Source organism: Cyrtonyx montezumae, unplaced genomic scaffold (assembly GCF_038088225.1).
Source record: "Cyrtonyx montezumae isolate F1298 unplaced genomic scaffold, pur_monq_1.0 scaffold_6, whole genome shotgun sequence".
NCBI classification, from domain to species: Eukaryota; Metazoa; Chordata; class Aves; order Galliformes; family Odontophoridae; genus Cyrtonyx; species Cyrtonyx montezumae.
In genome coordinates, this window is record NW_027072067.1 from 8,562,829 (window position 1) to 8,586,598 (window position 23,770).

The following is a 23,770-nucleotide window of genomic DNA, read 5'->3' on the forward strand; positions in this document are numbered from 1 at the left end:
CTCAAAGCCTCAGATTAATTCTGTTTTTGCAAGTTAGAGAAATATTTAACGAATACATTCCTTATTAGAAAATGTAAATGTGTTTCCTAAAAGTTATATTTTTTAATGATGCCAATCTAAAAGGGAATTTTTTTGAAAGTCTGTTTTCTGAGTTGTAGTTTGTGTCCAAATATTTAATAATCACAAAAGTACCCTTTGGATATCAGTTAAAACAGACAATATGTGCTGATGTTGGAAACAAGCTTTGTCAGACATTTTTTAAACAGGCATGGGACTTTACATTTATTAGAAGGTGCTCACAAAAATAAGGGTAACATCATGCATATTCTTTGCAACTAAAATCGGTTATGGTTACAATCTGGAAATAAATTTAAATAGACATATGGAGTACAGTAGTACATATACACTCTATTTATGACATTAATTTAGTGTAATGATAACTCAGCAGTACATCAGAAATCTACAGTCAGTTGATGGAAAGATTGTATAAGGAGGAAGAAAGTGCTTTAGCTTCTCACGCTATTTATGCTGCTTGACAAGAACGTTGGTGTGAATTGCCTCCTAAATTTCAGAGGCAAGAACAAATCAAGACTACTCTTGCAGTACAAAACATTTACACACAAAATACACATGCATTGCAATGCATTGGAAATGGGTAAAGCAAGAAGAAGCCCATAACTCAATGCTTTATTAACACAGATCTACAGTCTCAATTAGGATAAGATAGTAAGTCACAGTAAGGCCACAATATTACAATAGATAACGACTTCAGAATTTGGCATTCTGTTCATAATAGAACTCTTCCTTGCTTATCTCTATACATGTTCCCAAAAGGTATTCCATCAAAGTCTTTCTTCTGTGGGTTTTATTTTGTTTTATTTGTTTCTTTTTTTACTTTCTGTAAGTTTAACATATTGCTTAATACAACAGTTAGCACAGGAGAGAAAGGTACTGTCACAGGGAGAACAAAACCTATGTAACATTCACGTAGTTTTTAGACTATATGCTACGTGCATTTAGATGAAGCTGGCTAATCAGAAAAAAGACTAGCAAAGGATTTCCTCAAGTTTCGAATAGTTTCAGCTTTTGCTTCATCTTCATTCACAGATGATCGAAAGAAGGATGATTCTGTGAAACTGAAGGCATTTGTCAAGGACTGCGACTTGCTGCAAGACAAAAATGCAACATGTTTTGTATGGTCATATTGTCTAACAACTTCCATCCATGTATAACTTGTATAAATTAGAAGAAAAAATGCCTGTGAGATATAGAAGGTATCCATTTGAGCAAAATGAATATTAAACACAAGTAATATGGTTATAGCATACAGAGCAGTGGCAATAATGCACATTTTTTCTGTCCTTTGATTTGTGAAATGGGACAGTTTTTTACTTGGAGAACACACTGCTTTTTTACATTTCTGAAACATTATATCTCAGTAAACTGGATGACATAAATTAGAACTTAAGGCGAAACTGAGCCTGCCTACTAAATCCAAATCACTACTCAACACAGGATGACAAGAGTTTGATGAATGAGACCTGAAGTTGTAATGTGGTCCACTGCTGTGTTAGATATTTTTTAAATTTAATGTCAATTTAATAACAATGTTTATATTTGAAGAAATGCCCCAAATCAGAGATCATTTTGCTTCTCTGCCAGCAGTTAGTCTAGTAATCCTGTTCTGTTTTTAGTGCTATCAAGTATCTGTGATTTAAGTTTCTGCAGTATGAATAAAGTAACATACAAGAAGGAAAATGTCTGAAGCTTAAAACTAGCTCAGGTAAAGTAACATTTAAAAGGTAGGTTTGAATTTAAATATAAAACAATAGTAAGTTCTAATCTTTTCACAAAAATATCCATACCCTAATAAATTAATTAACCGATTTTATTTCTATCTCTGTACAATAATAGGATTTCAGTTTTGGCTACAGTTAACACTTTTTCTTATTCAGGTTGTTTTATACTCCCCATGGTTTGCAACTTCTCTGTGTCTGCACAGCAAACAGTGCTACAGGCGTTTTAGGTTTTTTGTAAATTATAGTTCTGTTAATGAGAATAGACTGATAAATGTTTGTTTGTACTCACTGAAAGAGGGAGGGTGGGAAGCAGCACTTGACTTGATTAGTAACACAATAAGTAGCCTAATTAAATATTTATTCACAGATTAATAACATGTACATACAGGTTAGGCAACAGCATGTGGGTGAATACAAAGTATGCACATGCAAATAGAGTTAATCCTACAGGCAGGAGATTTGAGTCTTGGGGTAGACCTAAAACTTCTTGGAAGTTAGAAAGACTACACTTACATAGATTGCATCTTAAAAACTTGAATTTATTCTATTTTATTTTATATGGAGAGTACTTTTCCATTTGAGGAAAAGGAGAAAGCTGGGACATTGTGCGTGGTACGGGGTTTTTCATACCCACTCTTACCTGTTTATCTTAAATATCAGAAATGTACAAGTTAAGTTTCAAACTAGTTTAGGGTCTTTCATCTTGCTTACGAAGATGGACCTGTCTGTTCTCTAGGATAAATAATAGATGAATCAACCTGAGTTTTATGTTTGTAAAACAAAATAAAGAAATACACTGTCCCAGGAATGCAAGAAAACAGTTTCTCCAGAAGCAACTATGCTTGAGCTTTTTTGACTATTATTTTAATCTTTGCATCTTCTCACCTAACAAGTCTGTTTGGCTGAATTGTACTCAGGTGAGCACTCAGAATTGCTTCACACCAATACAAGCATAAGAGTTGGTGGAAAAGGAGAATCTGCACTATTGAATAAAATGATAGCTCTTTACTTATCACAGTAAGTGCACTGTATCTGTGACTCTACTGGCAGCAGTGTGCATCAGGTTCACTGTGCTGAAAAACAGCAAATCACTGCTAATTCCCTCTCCATGTTTTCTGTTCACTTGCTTAAAGCTCTGTGAGGATGTAAGGCTACAGATCCTGTTCACATTCTTTACTGTAGTTTGTAGCTGGTTATAGAGAGCAAAAACTTCATGCTGTGCACGAGGGAACCTTCCAGCAGTGAGGCACCTATGGGCAGGTGCCTGTGCAAGTCCTGCTGTCTTCTGTAGAAAGGGTGTTTCTTGTGCTGTACAGACAGCAGTGGAGCAATGTACACCATGACCAGAGTGTTACTGTAAGGAACAGTTTGGCAGCATATTCATTTGGGTTGTTTCTGAGATAGGCCTTTTGAAACTGGAATCTGTTCTCTGAGTGACTGCAAGGTTAAAAGTTGAAACAGATAAGACTTCCTCTTTTCTGTGCAGGCTTATAGCACACCCAGATCATGAGTCAGTGACATAAAAAGGAGGGGAAAGAAAAAGAGAATGATCAAGAGTTTTCACATCAGATCTAGTTGGGGCATAAGTTGCACAACTAACAAAATCTTGGATAGCACAGGATGTAACTAATGCTACTCTAATGATATACTGATAATAAGCTTTCTGAAAGCTCATTTTAGACTGGGCAACATATATACATCTTCATATGAATGTTACACCAGCTCCCAAATTACAGTTGCAACAACAAAATGTTACTATTATGAGGACACTAGAAAACTGATAAAGCTCATCTTACTTAAGCTGTGGGTGAGACTGAGGCTTCTGCTGCGGCGCAGGCTGCGGGGCGGGCTGAGGTGCAGGCTGTGGCTGTGGAGCAGGCTGTGGTTGTGGTGCAGGCTGTGCCTCTGCCTCCTTTTGTAATCGGGTGCTGGAAGGACCTTGAGCCTGGGCACGTGGCTGCTGGGTCGTAGGTCCAGGTGGACGCTGTGGCTGGGAAGCTGAGGGCTTTGCTGACTGCCCAGGGGGGTACATGCGCTGTGGCTGCAATGGCTCCTGGCTTTGTGATTGCATTCCTTGGGGTTGCACTGGGCCCCCTAGGTTCAGTACAAGAAAAACTTCATAATGTTATAGTATCAAAGAGCTCTTACTAGATTCATATCCAACACTTTAAAATAATCCTTGAATTGTGGTACTTTTACTTTTGAGGCAAAATTCTATGGAATTCTATGTAGTGCAGCTTAACATAGTCAATACTACAGTTTACAGTTGGTACATAAGAAGCTTGCTTGGATCATCCATAAAATCACTAAATACTAGATTTATCCCACCAGTAACCCTACTGAATTCAAATTAGATCAGTGGAGTTACAGCCAGTATAATTTCGGTCCCACTAGAGAAGAAGCTGTGAGAGAACTGCATATACCAACAGCATCTAGTTCAGCAATACAGCTACTATTCTCTGTGTAATTGTTACAATTTTATTCCTCCAAAGTACAGAATTATAATGTAATATTCCTCTTAGATTAATCTGTATAGCAACAAAACTAATTTAAAATCTTTTGATAACTCCTTAGTGAAACACATTAATTACATTACAAAAAACAAAAGAAAATAATTACTAATTCTTTACCAAGGAGATCTTCCCACTGAGAAGGAATTATGCTGAAAAAAAAATACCATAGCAAGTGTGAAGTTACAATTTGTGGTAGAGTTAAGTTGTGAAATCTGTGGCTGAAAGATGCTACATCATCACGGAGGGCTTTTTTCTGCTTTCTGACTGAAATAGTGCTGTGTCAGATCTCAGTGGTCGTGCTGCTTTTATCTCATATGAGATGTCTGAATGTAGTTTTCTTGGCTGACAGTAAAAACTTTATTCTTGCACGTGACTAAGCACGCGGGACATAAGAGTTAAGAGGAGGAAGGGAAAGGATGAAATTCTGAGAGTCTGGTTTGTATAATGCCTCAGTCAGGGAAAATGCTTTGCTGAACGGTAAACGTACAATGTTCTCAATATTTGGGAATTTTTACTCTTACACATATATTTAGTGCAAGTAGAAGACTTCACCTACTTGAGTCTGTATGAAGAAAATCTTCACATCTGGAAATAGTATTGCAATTCATGATTAATAAAAAAAATAATTGCTATTATAGATAGTTTCCCACTTACTATATGAGATTCCAATGTATGTGTCTGAGAACAGCACGTACTAATGCTTCAAGAAGACTTAGTACAGTTGTAGCAGTGTTTTGTGGTGTAGAAAGATAAAGTGTATGTTAAGGAATGTGCCTTCATCATTTATTAATTTTAACCACTTTTGTAGGAAATATTTGAAGGTGATAACACGGTCTTGCAACATCTTAATAAGGATCATTTTCTTATTAGTCTCCTTTCACTCAATATTGAAAAACAGAAAGGTTTCTTTCCCCCACTTGTATATACAGGCTTGAATGCCAGAAACTTTACACTGAAGACAGATATAACTTTCTTTTATTGCACATTAAGCTGTACAAGATATTTCACATAAAAGATATACTGCTGTCACACTTCCAGCATTTGCTCACTTTCTTGCAGCTGGGTTGTACAAAAGGCAACAATCATGAAAGAAATTTTTACCAAAAATAACAAAACTGAACATTAAGCCTACACTGTAAAACATCTGTTCCCTGTTACCACAATATTGCACCTAAGCATGCTTACATGCAGAGAGACATTTTGGCTTGCTTCTTGACTGTAGTATGTAGCAGTAGTGTGTGCCTTTGTAAATCCTTTACAGTCAATAAGCTGAAATCCTCTCTGAAACACTCAGCTCTTCTTTGCACACACAGCTCACAAATGTGTGAAAAGCACTTGTGAATCCTTGTACTACTACATGCAAAAAAGTACCAGCTGCTTTAAATAAAATCAATCATCAGATTCATTTCTTCACCCCCGGGCAGTATAGTTTATTCACTTTTATAGGGTCTGGAGGTAAGGATTTGTGAACCTGACTCTAAGTGGAATTTTCTTAATATAAAACAAAATAGTCAATGCCATCATTGGAATGATCACTGACCCAGACAAATGTCCATCACTAAAGCAAAATATTCATGTAAGTTACTGATAGGTAGTAAACAGCAGCACTTACTACACACATTTAATAGCTAATAATGCATACTTTAATTCTCATCTTACCAGACAGATTGTACAAAGAAAAGAAATGCTAAGAATGATGGTTTTCACTGATAATTTTTTTTTCCAGTGTTTGCAGGAAAAACAGAAGTAGAACACAGAGCTGTTTTCCCTTTAAACAGAATTGTCCACACTCATCTTTGTATGTATTCTAAATTCAAACTAGAGCTCTGTGGCTCACTCACAACAAAGTTTTATGGTATGCCAGCATTGTGTAGCTTGCGACTCTTGACTAGATTTGTCACAGCAGATTAACTGCCCACTTGAATATTTCTTGTAACATGACATGTAAATTGGTTTGAAAAAAATCACAAATAATTTACCTACAGAAAATCTAGTAGTTGTCAGACATCTCAAGTCTTGTTGCACATTTGATTTTAAGCAATTGTTTTAGACCCTATTTATGTGGATAACACTGGGACTAGATTTTTCTTTATAGCTATCTTGAGATTTCTAGGTTTAAAATCATAGACCTGAGTTGGTGAAGAAAACCACCAATATTTTTGTCTTGCTTTCCAATCAAAGGGCAAGATCTCTAGCTGCTTAAAGGTACTTTGGTCTACCATCTCCAAACATCTTAGAATTAGGAAAAAAAATGAGCTCTTACAGGAAGTTTAACAGTCCTTGAGGTACTTCTCACCAAATAACCTGGGATTTAATTCTTAGGTGAGCATAAGATTTTTAAAATATTTGCATTAATTTTTTACTTACAAATCTCCATAGATATTACTATTAGAATTACAACAAAAGGTGCTAGGTAACTAAGATACGCTAAATATTGCACATAGGTGGCCCATTTACATAGCTTTGTAGCTAATAATTTAATGCAGGATTACTAAAAATATGAATACCAGTATGTAAAATAGAAGATATTTTAAATATTCCTTGGGAAGAACTGTATCGCACTTACTGAGTCTCTGAAATTATTAGACTTCCACTTGCATATAAGATAACTCAAATGTTAACAAACTTTATAAAATCATAAATAAAAAGCCTCACTAGCAAATTCTAACCTAGGCTTTAAAAATATTTCTGGATCATCTAGCTATTAGTCATGCACACACGCACACACACGCACACAAAGGCGATGAGCATAGTGTGCACACACTCACAGAGTAAGCAAAGTATTTAAATTTGAACCTTGGTTGTATTTCACTGACAGATATATAATACTTAAGAAATACTGTCTAACCATCCATACAGTTGCACTGGGCTCTAAAGAGGCACATTCTTTGTACACTGTTGACAACAGCCCTGAAATCACAAGTTTTACAGAGAAAGGTAGGTAAGCATTACACGCACAGACATGAACGAGTAAACAACCAGACGGTATAGTTGACACTGCATAGTAAAAACACAGTCCAGGTCAGCACTGAACAATGCAAAATCGAACAAAACTGGTATGTTTGCTTTTAAGATTGTGTTTTTGTTTATTTTTTTCTTAATTCTCATTTTTGTTTTAACTCTTGCTTTTAGTATCAATTATCTAAGTAGCCTGGACTTGTTTTGGTCCTACTGCAACGCCATTACAGTCGAGAATGTACTGTAAACAACCTTGAGGTGGTGGTCGCTGAGGTGGGATTTTGTTTGGCTCTGGCTCCTTTAGTGATCCACTCTGGAAAATATATTTGAAAACAAAAGAGAAGCAAATTAGAGTAGCTTAGTTCCAGTTTTCCACTAATTTGCCGTTACTTTCATTTGAAATCTCTTTATTGGCCGGGGGCTGAGCATATAATTTTAATTTATTCCAGAAAACATTCTCAACTTTATTTGGTGCTTGCCATGACACACAAATCTGAGACTAATCCAAAAAGGAGTTAAAAAAAAAACAACCAAACAAGTAGCTTTCCCTTTGCAGCAAGTGATCAAGATGTAAGTAGTGCCTTCTCAAGTCTTACCGCTATTTGCGTATGGTCTTCCTTCTTCAGTTCCCAGCACCTTGAACCACTTTGCTGTATCTCATCACTTCTGCAGTCTTTTTTAGAGTATACTGAACAGAACTTCAACAAATACCTTTGTGTGATTCAGGAAATAATGTATTTTTATAACATTTGTTTCTGGAAACAGTAGCACAGCAGTGGTAGTTTCAGTTTGATTCTCTGACTGTAAATGGGAAGAAAGATGTACTACTCTAGGTTAGCTAGTTTGCTACGCAGAATGAAAGAAGGAAGCAAAAACCACAGACAAATAATGAAAATAATTAGAATTACTTCATGCTACTCCATCTGACATGTTATTAGAAACACATGTAATACTTAAGTTTTCTAAACAGTAGATTTATTCAGCAGGATCATTTTTGAATATATACTTGTCCAAAGGAAAAGATGGGCCTGAACCAAAATCTTGGAGCAGAAAACCCTTTGGGAATGTTAGTACTTAAATCCAAGCTTAGTCTTGGATCCATTTCTTATATTAAAAAAAATGAAATGTCAAATAATTGGACATAATATCTTGGTTGGTGTGGTTTTATTCTTTTTGTTTAGGATTCAGGAGTTAAACTGCCATCTGTCTAGAGGAAAAAGCCAGAATATATTATAAAGTAAATATAAAATTAATATAACATGCTATTTTGCAAAACTTCCTTTTTTCTGATAGCTTTGTATTTGAACTTAGAACTTTAGAAGTAAATATTAATCAAGTAATCCAAATTCCAGCAGAGCAATCTAGAAATTATACTTTCTCAGTGCTACAAGACAACACTCTTTTGTATGCAGCTGTTCTAAATTGCTTTGTCTGCTTTAGCTACATAAATAAAAGGACATAAGACAGGGCCAAAACTAAGTTTTGAGAGATACCAACCTTCAGAAGACCAAGTGAGGTGTAAAAATGAAACAAATAAAATGAACGAGGCAAAATCTGTTCCTCTTGTTAACTGATCCAGTTATGTAGCTCTCAGTAAACATCACTGCAAGGATGAGGATACACTGCCACCAATAAAACGTTTTAGCATAGCTTAATATCTTCCCTGTTTTATTTCTCCTAGCTTTCTGAATCACACATAAAAGTTGATTTTCTATCCTGTTCGTGTTTTAGTGACACATTAAGCATTTATCACATCCACTCTGATAACACAGTGGAGCTTGCTGAAAAAGTACATATAGACATCAGTAACTTCTTGGATACTGGGGAAATTAGCACGGAGAATGGAAACCTTGAAAAGCTGCCCTAGAGCAGCTAACTCCTTTCATATTCTAGTACCATTGTTCTGATGCACCTGGCACCTTCCTTTACACTCCCTTAGGGCGTTTGGGTGTTCTACATTACAGAGAGCTTCTGTTTCCTTTGGTGTTGAATTATGACACATGGAGTGTGCCCTTAAAGGGAAAGTGGGAGTACTTGGCTTTAAGGATTTTCAAAACCTTTCTGAAGGACTGACCTGACCACATGACTTATGTTAAAAAGCATGCATAGTATTTTGTAAAGAATATTACTACTATTAGCACGTGATAGACTTACTAGCCCTGTAAAAGGCCATAAAATACGCGGAAGAGCTCTGTGCAATGACAAAGACCAGAGAGAATCTCATGTTGCTATTTTTCTACTAAAAGATTACTCAGGCAAAACTCATATTTTATTTAGCAACTGAAAACAAGCTGATGCTTTAAATTCACGTCTACTTTAATATTAAAACAACATCTGTAGGGCTCCTGTTTTCTCTGTGCCTTGAGGCTGAAGCAAGTCTACCATTTGTTCTTGCACTGAAATGGTCTTAGGTTTTATCACACACACTATTTAACTGACTTGACAACATCAGTACTTATGCAATCCACATATCTCTCTATCTTACCAAGAAATTATTTTATCCTAAATTAGGCTTTCAATAAACCTTATAGAAGATTGCTAATCCTCACCTCAAGTGTTCTGGAAGTTTAAAGCCTTTGTACATTTTCTGTTGGAGATGTATTTTCCCCACTGTAGTCATTGACTGCAGCTGTCTTGATTTTACCACCCACACATCCTTTTTTCACCAGATATCACCTGGTGCTTCCAGGAACCTCACCCACACTCCAGGCCAATCACACAGGTATATTACTTTTGCTAATTAGCCAACCCACCCAGGCTGACCCAAAAAGACTAATTAGCACTACATTCCTATTTGAGAAATCTTACTCATGGTTTTTCAATGGTCTGTAGTAATCCAGTCTTTTTCAAGAGGTTTTTTTTTTCCTTTGCATACAGTCAGAAGCGTTGATACTTGATATTAAACACAGGCTTTGAACCAGTCTTGTTTGCTGTCCTGAGCCAAGGTTTTTAATAAAATCCAGGCTTCTGAAACACCACTTGTTGGCAAATTGACTACAGTCTGTTACTCCTCACCTCTCCAGTGTGGTGTGCCAATGTAATTGTAAGGGCTGCTAACTCCATATAAGCGGCACAGCCTCTCTGAACAGAGATGCTGGACTAGACCTGTCCTGCAGACGTTTTTACCCCTCCTGCTTCTTTTTTTTTTTTTTCCCTTTGTTGCCCAGCCTAGAAGCTCACCCTCCTACCAGTTTCTTTTAGTACAAACATGTTTTCATGCACTGCAGTTCCCATCTACAAACTTGCTGACTGCTTAATTCAAACACTGTAAGAATCAAGGATTAGAATGTGGACTATATTCTGGAAAACAGCCCTGAACAGATTGTTATCTGGATGCTCAAGCCTTGCTACTTAGTAGTACCACACTGTACAGCAATTAGTAGTGCAAAAATGGGAAATGACAGTGTTCAGTATGGTTTAAAACTCCCTAAGTGAGGTACGGTACATGCTGTGGCAAGGAGACCTTTTTTTTGCTTTCATTTTAGGAATACAGCTTTTATATCACATCAAAATTCCCAAAAGAGAGAGGATTGCTGATATTGAGAGCCATCTCTATCTAGAGATGGCTACAGAATCTCTCCTGTTCAAAGGGAATTTATTATTCGCATAACTATTGGAAAAAATACAACTGTACCTGTGGAAGCAAAAAGTCTCATGAATACTTCAGGAATGCCAGAGTGATTTCTCAGTTCTGAGTATAAAAATCAATGGTTTGGCTGTATAATGGTCTTCAGAATACCAGCTAAGTTAACTAGAGCTAAGCAGAAACCCTGCTACTTGTCTAAAATATAAGTGCCCATAGATGTCTCTGCAGCACTTCCTTCTTTTCCATATTCACCTGAAACAGTCTCCTTAGAATTTTTTAGGTAAAACTGGAGTAAAACAGTGTTCTTCAAAGCATGATGTATTATAATTTGATCAGTGGTACTATGTTTTTTCCTATCTATTTATGTAAATGCAGACTGGATTCATATATATTTGAATTTTGAATAATCAGAGGAATGCTGAAAGGGGTGGAAGCGAAAGAAGCAACTTGGCAGGAAAACAGCCCCCAGGCAAGAGAGATGCTAAAGTGAGTCCCAGCTAAAAGTGATATTGATTTGGCTGTGTTTGAAGCTTTTGTGAACTAAAGTTGGAGCATGCATTGTTGTTTTTGGGTTTCGTTTGGTTTTCTTTGTAATACAATGATAGAAGGTTCTCATAGGTATTAAATGTTTGAAAGGAAAGCCATATTTTTCAGATCAAGAAATAGTAGTAATACTATATACTAATACTAATAGTAGTAATAATACTTGACTGCATAAAGGAAACAAGAATAAACAGTAAAACAATTAAGTTAACAGGAAGACTAAGAAGAAATGTGATTGCAAAGCAGAGAGGTATCTTAGATTATTTACATAGGGTGTCAATAGCAAATGATTTCATGAAAAGTCTCACAGATATAAATACTTACTTCTTCATCTCTGGTAAAGAAACAGGAATGTAAGCTGATCAGATGCAGAAAAGCACTGTTAAACTGACCAGGCAGATGGAAGAGTCTGTACCTGGAGCATTTGGACGACCTTAGCTTGCTTAGTTGAGCAAAACAGGCTTGAAGGCAGTACAACTGCTTTTTACAGCTATGTTGTAGTGGTAAAGCACTAGGTAGGAAACAAGCTAAACTAAAGGACAATGTGAACCAAGAAGTGGGCACTAGCTGAATCAAACTGGGTTGTAAATAAGCACTTACTGTATTATTTAGCAAAGCAGTGAGATCTTGAATTGACTTTGTGACATGGAGAATCCAAAAATATGAAACTCCTTAGTGCCTTATTGCTGTTTTATACCTTCAACGTGTAGTGAGTATGGTAAGGGTATTCACCAGTTGCTAGTACTGACCTTACTCTCTACAGGATGAATGTGCCATAGCTGACTTATAAATGCTTTCTTGATAGTAGTGCTTAAAATGACAACAACGTTTTTGCTATTTACTCCTTGTGGACTGACACAGGCAGTGGAATCGTCTGGTTCTAACTGTAAGAGAGGCATGGTAAGGCACACCTCGAAAAGAAGTGACTTTCCCTGTCTAGTGCAAAGAGGGCAGTGATAGGAGAACCAACTCCCATATTTTACAGCTTTCTGGAGTATCAGTGTTCAGCCTTGCTCCAAAGATACTCTCAGCAAAACTGATGCCAGCCTAGAACGTATTCATGTTGAAGTTGCGATAAAGAATTAAAATATTTAGAGCAGCTTTTGTTGTTGCTCAACCAGCTTCCCAAACTATCAGTGCAAAACCTGTAAAGTCGTCCTCTGAATGAGAAGGGAAATGACTGCTCAGAGAAGAAAACAAGCTATGCAGCTTAACTTTTTTATTTGGAATAGTATTTACAACATGCACTGAAAAGGTTTTGGTTTTAAACATCAGAAAGTACTATAGCTTATGTTTTGTATACAAAGTGCTTTCCATTGTTAGATAACTAATTTCTTCCTAGAGAAGAGTTTTCTTCTTGAATATTTTCACTCACACCCTGAAAAATGACTATCCTAGTGTAGATTCACTGCTATTTAATGGTACACTTCAGTATTTTCCCTTAGACAATGAAACAGGTGACATCACATTGTCTACACCAGATCTATGTCTGTTACCCATTATTTTGCTGAAAAAAGGAAATATCCCACTCACTAACACAAAACATGAAATTTCTATGGGAAATGTAGGATGTTGACTTATCCTAGAAAAGTGTTTCTTAACAAGTAGCAGCACTTGTTGAAGTTAACTGGTCCCATTCCAGAGGCAGATGGTAATTTTAATGGACAAGGATGCAATCTGATTTTATTGCAACTCTTGCTTAATGAAGCCAGATTTCAACTTCAGTTTTTGAAATGGGAACATTAAAAGCATGCTGTTGCAAAGCAGCTTTCAGGCAGTTCTTCCCAGTGAAAAATTGCTCCCCACAGACAAGGAAGAATGTGGACTATGTGGTAGGAGAGAGCTCCCTGTGTGCTAAAGCAGCTGGAACTGAAATGTAATGAGTGTGCATATTTATACCAGAGAAAGAGAGCTGTAGGATAGATGGACAGGAAAATGAAAGTGGTACAGCACATCTAGAAGACTGTCTAGTTACTGGAAAGTTAATCTTCCTTAAATGTTTCTCAGTGAACATAGATACCTCTAGCTTAGGGCTTGATAGTGTCAAAATCCTATGCTTTTGTTTGAAATTGTAAGGAATGATTTAACCCTGGGACATCGGCTGGTGTTATGCTGTATCAGATCTAGTCTTCTTAATATGGGATGACAAGTGATCCTTTCAAGAACAGGAAGAGTTAAATTCTGGAGCCACAAAGATCCATTATCATTACTGGATTCATTCAGATTTGAAGTTTGCGGTTTGAAACAGAAAGTCTGAAAAAAGATGGAGCTAACTCAAGTCTGGTCTTATAACAAGCTGTTTATCAGAATATTGTTGTGTCAGTGTTACAGAATGGTGGAGCAGGAAAGGGCTTGGGAAAGAACAAGTCTCTGAGCCAAGAGCCATACTCTAAAGAAGAGTAAAGTTCAGTGCTCGACCAGAATGTAAGACCTGCCTGCCCAGGGGTGTGTGGGTTTCTTTCCTTGCTTTGTCTGATACAGCACACAGCCACGTGTAGGCAACACTGCGATTTGCTGGAATCTAAGAACCTTCTTGAGTGTCTTTTATGACCTGGGAGACACTGGAGAACAATCTTTGAATGGCTGAGAAGAAGCCTGAACTACTGTCAGCTGGCCAGATGGAGCACTGGTCCACCCCTAGATGGTGGGGGGAACAGGGAGCTTGCTTGTTTTTTTCCCAATTGACCTTTCAGGAACATTTGAAAATGAGCTGCTCTATTTTGGATTTTTCCGTAATTTCTGTTGGTTGTTATCCATGTTCAAAAACTGTAATGCTTATTTAGGAAGTGGTCCTTATTCAAAATAAACTGTGGTGATGACTTCTGGGGAGAGGGACAGAATCCTTCTAAGTTAAACATGGAATAAAGCCTAATGGCTTTGACTAACAGGTTGACTTAAAATGCAGAAAGATCACATTAAAAAAAAGTCAAGAGCCAACAGAGAATGATAACAAAAAAAGTAGAAGGGAAACACCCACCACAGGGGGGAATGGAAAAGGGACATAGGAAAAACCTCCAAAAAAAAAAAAAAGATAATTCTATTAGGTTCAGCTTAAATAAGCAAAATCAGAGAGTAGAAATGGATGAAAAACTTGGTAAAATAAAAAATAAATAAATAAAGAGGATTTTATATGGTAGTAATTGTAGCTCTAAGACCAAACAAAGAGATCTAACTTAGGCTCTATGTTTGCATCTGTTTATGTGGCAACAAGTGCGTGTTCCATAGTGACAGGATCACTGTTATCCTCATTTTAAATTTGGAGACTTAATTTTACTATGTAACAGATTGAGGACATTTTCTTGAAGTCTCTCAGAAATGTCTGTGAGATGTGGAAACTGTTTCTCACAAAAATCTACTGAGAACATATATTCTACATTGGAATGTTCATGATTACTTAAGAATTAAACATTTTCTTTGTTCTTGAGGTTAGTCCCCAAGGAGTCTTTGAATTCTTAAAGACAGTGTCTGCTTCTGCCAACACAAGTGGCAGACTGGAAGACAGTCACAAAGCTTAGAAAAACATTATTTTGTTGTTCAGTGTTGACCAGAAGAAAATGGCATTATTAATATGCTTTAAAAAGTTATTAATCAGTAGCACTTTTGCTGTGGTTTTTTGTTTTGTTTTAATTCTATCTAGCATTTTGTTGTTTTATGTATCATGTAAATTACTATCAGTAAGGCTATTGCCTTATATCCTACAAACAACTGAAGTTACCCTGATCATCCTGGTCCTGATGCTGGAGTCTGTCACATTGCTTATGGGAACTTTTCCTTTGTTTTTCTCCTCTATGAAGTATTTTACTCAGCAACTCTTTCTGTTATCGACCTATACTCAGCTTATCTGCAGGGAGATCATACATGCATTCTTCCCGACAATAAACATTCTACATATATGTATATATATATATATATATCAAAATAAAAACAACAATAATAATACTAATTTAGAAAATTCAGACTCACAAAAATCTAGAAACAATCAAAAACAGAACCCTCAAAAGCAAGGCAACCCTGGAAACTTCTGCTTTCACTAGTTTCTATCGGTGTCATTAAAAATCTTAACCAAATAATCCTAACATTCTAATATATGTGCCCTTTAGTATCTTTCTTATTACTGAAGTATCACCAAATCCCTTTATAGGGCATTATGAAGGCATGCTTGTTTAGCTGTGACATGCTATTTCAAAGTAAGCCAGGAAAAATAAGCACTTACTAGTATTTTGATTTAATCATCTTCATTTAATTGATACATTCACAGCTAGCTACCAAAACTGTCTGTGTAGACAATGCTAGCAGAATTGAGCAATGTGTACTTACCTCTGTTGTAATTACTCCATCTACTGGCACAGGATCTTAATAAACATTTTAAATAGGTTATCTTAAGTTTTACAGTATTTTTCAATGAAATCTCTGCTCAACATCTGCGTATTGTGTCCCACTGCTGTCAAAAATCCTAAGATTTATTTTCCTGCATGAAATTATTTTAGAATCTCACTCTTATCTGAATGTCAAGCTTAAATACTTAAATCAAACTGTGTAATGAAACAGTGTTTTAAAAATCTCAGCCAGAACTCTTAAAAACGCCCGTAATCCACCAGTTAAGTTTGTTGTGATCCCTGTCACTCCTGTAAGGAACACAGGATGTGCCTCAAATAGATATCACATTGAAAGATGGACAAAATTGGCGTAGTAAAATATGCTGTCATTATTTGTGTGTAATAACTAAGCTTGGCTGTTGTAAATATAACTGGAATGAAGGGTGCCTTCCCCATGCTTATTAACAAGTGGCACTCAGCTCTCGTTACATCCGTTACAATTCTATTTTCTTCTGTTTTTCTTAATTCCATACATTTAGATTAGAATTGAAAATCATAACAACTGTTTTTCTTGTATTTTCACAAAGATAAAATAACTAAAAGGTTAAAAAAAAACCCCAAACCTTTGATAAAAATAACCTTGTCTTGCTTAAATATACAAAGCTAAATATTGCACTTGCATAAATGTACAATTACATATACATACATATTAAGTAAGCACATGAAAATATATTCTGCATTAAAAATAAAGAAAAGAAATGGTGTTAGTACATTGTAATAGAGTTATCAGATATTTCAGGAGAGAGAGCATTTCGTATGGGTAACGTATCCCCAACGTGTCGTTTAAGGTTTCTGCCATGTGCTGCAGCTCGCTGCTGAAGCGGTAAGGCAGCTCTGACACTGAGCGTGCACACAGACACGGCCGCCAGGTGCCGCTGGGACTCAAGGAACCACAGCGCACCGCAGTGACTGCAGCAACCTCCATTTAAAGGTAACTTGTAAACACTGTTTTAACATTACAATTTCAGGAATGCCTTTTGACTTACAGAAAGTTTGAAGCGTATTTTTTAGTGTTCTGTTGTGTGTATATGGCTCAGCTATACATTTTCTTGTTCTTAATGAGTCTTAATGATGATCTCATATTTTCTGATGATTTGGGCACCTTACTGCTGCCTGATTGCTTTTCCATTAAGTCACAACAATAAGTTAATAAATAGCCTAATGTAACAAGCCATTTGCTTACTAGGAACTGGATTGAAAAGAACTTCTAGGCAGATGCAAGTAGTAAAGAATAAGCAATAGGATTTTGTTTGTAGTCAGTGATGGCTGTCAAAGTGTGAAGAAACTTCCTGAGGTACCCACACACAATAAAAAGAGCTTATTGTGTTCTAATGTAGACCTCAGAAGATACTCAGTTAACAGCCACACAGATATGCTACCTGTTTATTGGCTAGGTGTATTGCTTTGTTCATAAAAAGTAAGAGATGGCCTTAGCAGGGAGAAAGTCAGGCTAATCTCTTGAGTATATTTAAGATCTGAATTTCTTTCATATACTACTCCACAAATCCATGCACATCTCTTTTATGGACAGATGATCATAATTAAATGTCTTCCAAATAAATACAGCACATATGGTTTTAGGGGTGATCAGATAATTTAGCAACCTCCTTAATGCAAGCAGTTATTAAATTACTCAGGTTGTCTGTTATTATAGATGCAATCACAACAGGGAATTATTTGCTTAGTGCCAGTTCAATAGGATTTTCAAGTATTAGTACTCAAACTCAGTATTTACCTTCATTCATTTAGAAGGCAGTCTTTCCTTTCAAAAATATGTAGAACAAGTATATTCCTGCAATAAGTGGAGAGGAACTGTGACAGCAAGCTGTCGGAGGTGGTGCTGATTGGTGGGATAAATATAGCCTGGCTAAGGTCAGTAGGCTTCGCATTAGGAGCTGATAGATGGAACAAAACTCTAGCAAACCCAACCTTGGTTCTGTTGCTCTTCAGCTAATCAACTGTTACACTACAGGTGAACTTCTGTAAGACTGTAAAGCAGAGCATCTTTTACAAATGAGACCCATGCCTCGACTTCAGTGCAGAGAAATTTACTTCTCCTAACAAGCAGATTAATACTGACTTCTAGATTTCCATAACACTCCATGATGGATTACAGAGATCCTTACCAGTTACGTGTTTTCCCCTTCAGTGAAGATCAAATCAAGTAACTATATCGTCTGCCTAGTATAAAAGCTTCAGTGATTAAAAAAAATGCTGCTCACAAGGAGTTTGCTTTGAAAAAAATAAATAGAAAATACAACAGATGGAATGGAATAGAATTTTTATAATTTTTTATATATATATATTTTTTAATAGAATAGTTTGTTTTTGCTGGTGTGCTACTCCTTTCTTTTAAATAGAAGGTAACCAGGATATTAGGTAATGCTCTGCTCTTTGAGATTTTATGTGGACATTTATGGATATCGTGCTTCTGGTGCATGCACTTCTTCCTTCCATTGAGGATATAAACTTCTTATTCTTTTGTGGATAGTGCAACGCGGTCTCAACAGATCTGTACTGAGATAAGATTTTCCAAATATGATTTTCCCTATTTTCAACTGCTAATATTGCTGTAATCATTCCAATTTTATGTTAATACTCTTGCATAATGTAATATTTTATGAAGAATTTACTTAATCACAACTAATATCATGATTTGATATGCAGCTTTGAATGTGTTTTACTGCTGTTGTTTTATATATAAATGCTGCTATAGAAAAACTGGCAAAACAGCCTCGACTGAGCAACCACCTGTAGGTTTGCAAATCCAGACAGCAGAACTTTCAGCAGTGATCTTTCCTGTCAGAAGATGGAGACAGAGATAAGCGATTCCTCTACCCAGAGCATTTCAATGGGTACTTCAACATATTGTTTCGTATTTTAAGGAAAGATTTGACAGAGGCTTTTTAGAAGACTCGTCAGAAGTGTGAAAAGAGGCCACAAAAGATGGAAATTTAGATTTCCATTTATTGCCTACAAGTAGAACACCTGGATTTTGGTTTGTTTTATAGAAAAATTCCCTAAAAATCACATTCCTAGATATAATTCTACTGAACAATTCCATCATAGTTGCATGTAAAACAAGCTGTTGTTTTTTAACAACAAATAGAAATGAATTGTTTGTTAGAATTTTCTAAGTACAGTTATGTAAGGCAGATAAAGCTATCCAGGGATTCTTGCTTTTCTTTGTAGTGGGAAGATCTGTAAAGTGACTGATAAGAGCCATACTGCTAAGTTTTGAGTCCTGTAATTAAGAATGCTTTCTATCCTGGTGGTTTGATCATGCTGTTAAAGGTATGCAGTAACCTGAGACCACAAAAGCGTGACTTGTAGTTTGTTGGCTGGAGCCTGAGTCAGGGGTTACACCTCAGGGGTTGAGGTGTAACAGAAAGAACTGTAAACTGGTTCTTCCTCCTTCACTGATTATTTCTCTCCCTTTCAGAGCAACTTTCTATAAAGGGTTTCTAAATAAACAAATAAGTAAATAAGTTGATATCTCAAATTAACCAGGTTTAATAATCATGGCATCTGCACTTCTGAGGTTTCAACAAGTGCAACAGGGTTGTCTGAGGTTCTTATTTTTGGAATTTGCAACTTCTGGCACTCTGACAGAAGGAACTTTGTTGGCCTTCAGAACGTATTACAAGGCCAGTCATTTCCGTCAAGATTTGGCTGCACAGCTCTAAACAAAGACTTGTTTTCCTAATCATTGTTTTCTGATGGATTACTAGTTAATTGGAACAGTACTGACCATTGAGGGCATTTATGAACTGAAAGATTGTTTAGTGCATGGTGAAACCAATGCCACAGATACATTATAAAGAATTAAAAAAATCCAAACATGTAGATAATAAGGGAATACCAAACATGGCACATCTATAGCTGTACCACTGGCTGTAAACCATTCATTTCACTCTTTGGGATTTGTGTTCCTTTAGTCTCTAAGGACACACATTGACACCCACATACTTTATTTCGGATAAATTCCTGGCTTCACATTTTATATGGCCCGCATGAATATGCAGTCTCTCTCCTTTCTCTGCAGGCAAATAAGCTTTACTTTTCAAGGATAGAAAATAATGTCTCAGATTAGAAAAGAAGAATTCTATTCTAGGATGTAAGGGACAGCTTGTTTTAACAGACTGATTATATTCTTAGGAAAACAACTTGGTGAAAAATGAACAACACATAGGAAGATACCTGATTTAAATACTCATGATTGTCTCATGTTTGCAAATGGTATCTTCTGTAGAAATTTAGATCCCATTTGTCTGACCTCAGCTGGTGAAGAATATAAGAAGGAAAATTTTCAGGAAGTAGAGTGATTAACTGAGGAAAATCAATAAATATTGCAAATATTCTGAAGGGATAGCTGTGATTCTGGTCACTGTAATTCATCATTAAGAGGTAGGAAAAGATAAGCAATATTAATGTTGAATAACATTCTATTGTCTTTAGTAAAGGCCGAATTCTTCAGTAGCTAAATTACATCTGTGGGACTATAATAGAAATTCAGCATCTTTTGATTCATCCAAGGATTATTTGCTTTACAGGAAAAAAATCCTTTTCATGGACATGATTGGAGACCGAAAGGACTGAGGAATTAATAAGCTTTCAAGAAATGTTTCCTGTCCATTTTTCAGTCTAGACCTGGTCCTATGTAGGCAGTTTTCTGTGGAAATTAGTAAAAACTGTGCTTACATAGGACAGGTAACCAGTTTCTTTGTATGACACCAGTAACCACATACATTTTTCCATCCTTGTCTTCTCTGAAATCCAGGGAAGCAGAGAACCATGCTTATGAAGGACCTTCGATTTTTTTCACAGTGATATAGAGCATCTAAGTCACTGTGAATCTGTCCATTAATGCTACGTATTTTATGTTGATATGTACACTATGGGCAACTCCAGATTTGACACTTTGCTTCATTTTAATATATAACTAATTCAACAGTCCTAGAAGAAATTGGATTTTGGTATAAGGTGATTGATTTTCTCCCTTTACTGTCCCTCTTTTTCAGTGCTCTGTACAATAGACTTGGGTCATGCTGGATGGAAATGTTGCCATTGTGTGTGGTTCTGCAATTTGTGCTTAGCTTTCAGTGGCTGTAGTATAAATAGAAGCCACACCATTTTTTTTATGTGGGATGGTGTATTTTTATAACTTAAAACATGATGATATATTTGAAGAACAAATTAGTCACCCTACCTCAAGAATATGTCTGTCTGAGGTATGCCACAAAATTGTTTTCAAATTGTTTACCTGGTATGGAGCCTACTGGCAGTAAAAATAGATTTTGATTTAGGCTTGGTAATTTCTGTAATATAGTTTGGATTACTTTGTTAATTAGCTGATCACCATGGAGCTGTGCTGGTACAGAGCAGCAGTATGGTCCTTAATAGTTTATTGTCATGGTTTATTCCTTCAGTATATTAAAAGAAGTTCATGAAAGTTGAAGCTAATAATGCTGTTCTTCATTAGACCTGCTGCTTCGCCTATGAACTGATAAGAGATGCTGTTCAGCTTTAGGTGGTCCCTTTATGCTCTTAAAACCTTGCACAAAGTAACAACACCCACAGAAGTTATCTAAAGGGTCAATAAAAGAGACTTTGTATTTGTAAGTACAGAAATGGAAACAAAGATAATGTCCAAAGTCTGAAAGACAGCTGGTAGCAAACTGAAGGGCAGAATTCAGTGGTCAGCATGCTTGGTCAGCAACTATCAGATGATATGAAGTAAAATAAGTGAAAGCCATCCCTTTTCAATCTTTGAAACTACTCTGATAGCATGCTAACTATATTTTTCAGGAGCTTCCTACATTTGTGAGGCATTTTCCTGAATTGTAACACATAAAAAGATGATCAATATAATTAAGGTCTCAGAAATGCACATGAGCAAGAATTATTGTCTTAGCATTCTTATCGATATCCTTTGGGCAAAGACTGTTGTGATATTTAAACGTCCATAACATTTTATGTAGATAAAACTGAAAAGAAATAATACAAAACAGAATCCAGAGCTATCAGTTTGGTTGTAGAACCATATCGACAAAACAATTTAAAAACCCAGAGAACTACTCAGTTACATTCACAGAAAGTCTCATTCAAATGCAACAGATCTATAAAACGTATCAAAAAGCTCTTGAGTTGTTGTAGCTGAGGGTACATCTGCATAGCTGTCCAGCCACGTTCTTGAAGGAAAATGTTGAGCATAACACTACAGAATATTGGAAAAACAAAGATTTCCTACCTGAGGCTGCTGAGTGGCAGTGGGTCTCTGAGGAGATGGTATAGGAGTTTTGGACAACATTTGGTTCATTTTGCTTACAACTAATTCAGTTATATGTTGCCTGTCTTCAATCTGATGCTCACCAATCAGAGGCATTGCACAGTCCATTACCTGCAAAAGAAAATACAGCACCAAAGTAAACTAATTCTGCATCTGTGAAGAATGTCAGGTTATCAAAACACAGATGGGATCTCTATCAATGGTACAAGTAATACTAGGAAAAAAAAGAAGCCCAAGTGCAGGATATGGATCAGCAGAGCAAGAGAACTTCTACAGTGTCTTTCTAATCTTCAAGCAGTATACAGGTGCAGTATGATACTTGGGCATACACTCTAAGGAATATGAGATTTTTTAAGAAATTCTGTTCACCACTGAAACTTGTCTGCACTGCTGTCTAAGCTCCATTTTTGAAGATTTTTTTTCTCCTAGTATTTTGTGGCTCAGCTGTGATCATCAGTTGAATTAGAACACAAAATACCAACTAAAACTTCAGCTTCCTAGCTATGGGTTGGATTTCTGCTGTCACAGTGAGGATCCTTACTGATTAAAGAAAACTTTGTTACAAGACCTTATTGTACTGATTGGCTGTTTTGAAAAGCAGCATGGCTGCAATGTAGCTGAGGTAAAAAAAAAAAAAAAATCCATAAAGAAAGCAGAATACCAGACAGACCAATACAAATGTACTTCTTTCCATGGCAGATGTTACTGGTCAATACAGTTCAGCAATTATTTCCTTCAGCTATCCAAATGGATAAAGCTAATACTGAATTCTGTTCACTTCAGTGGGCTATAAGGATTTCTTATTTCTACAGAGGTGTTGTTACTTCTGCAGTGAACCTATTGTGGCATATCTCTGTGTGTTTCATGAGAAATTAAAGGGTAACAAAATCACCCGGATTACTATTCACAGTGGCAGCAGACATTCTCATTTCTGCAATAACAAAGGATGTAATTTGCTTTTGAGAAATTACAGTCTTTCATTCGATTCAGAAAAAGGTGACAGTGTGTCATCTGCAGCTCTGCATTTTGATGTTTCTCATAGATGTGGATCACAAGTGAATGAAGCCTACAACACAAGCAATAACATTAGTAATTAATAAAAGACTGTAAAGGATAAAGCAGTTGGACTACGTTAGGGGTAATACACTCTATGGATGTTATTATGTCTCAGTTAGACTGCTCATACAAATTGAATTGTGTCCATCTGATTTCCATTCTGTGCCAGATGAAAAATCTCACAAAAATTTCTCACTAGTGTAGGCAAAGCTTGCAGCGGATACAGACTCCGAATTTCTATTTCCAAATACTTCTCTAACTGCTTACACATAACTTTATTTAGGAGTTATTTCCATGTTATTTACCAGAACACACAGATAAGTTGTTCTATGGCCAGGGATAAATGGAGAAGCTTTGAGGTGTTACTCAAAACTCCACATCCAAATCAGTGAGTCATTTAACCTATCTCAGGTTAATCTCAGAAAATACTAGGGTAGTATTTGCAAGTATAGCCATGCTCCCCTGTTGAGGCAGATTCAAATAAATGTGACATAAAATCCCTACCATTTGTCCTTGAGAACCTGTTGCCACTTTGACAGGTTTTGATGTTGTTTAAAAACCCTTTTGTTAGCTGCTATACTTAAATAACTTCTGTTGGTCAAAGATATGCTCAACCTATCACTGAACAAGTATTGAGTCAGAAGCCAAGT

At 36.3% G+C, this 23,770-nt stretch overlaps 1 protein-coding gene across 1 annotated transcript in view; it reads right to left on the reverse strand.

Annotated features, from left to right (window-relative positions):
* Nucleotides 1-254: 254 nt before the first annotated feature.
* The window catches only part of SYN2 (synapsin II), a 135,987-nt gene continuing 112,471 nt past the window's right edge, over nucleotides 255-23,770 (reverse strand). Inside the window, exons 10-13 of the mRNA XM_065749652.1 lie at nucleotides 22,026-22,175; nucleotides 7,523-7,583; nucleotides 3,596-3,893; nucleotides 255-1,166 (exon numbers count right to left, since the gene is read on the reverse strand). Coding sequence (XP_065605724.1) covers nucleotides 1,031-1,166; nucleotides 3,596-3,893; nucleotides 7,523-7,583; nucleotides 22,026-22,175 — 645 coding nt within the window. The 3' untranslated portion in view covers nucleotides 255-1,030. The remainder of the gene's footprint in view (nucleotides 1,167-3,595; nucleotides 3,894-7,522; nucleotides 7,584-22,025; nucleotides 22,176-23,770) is intronic.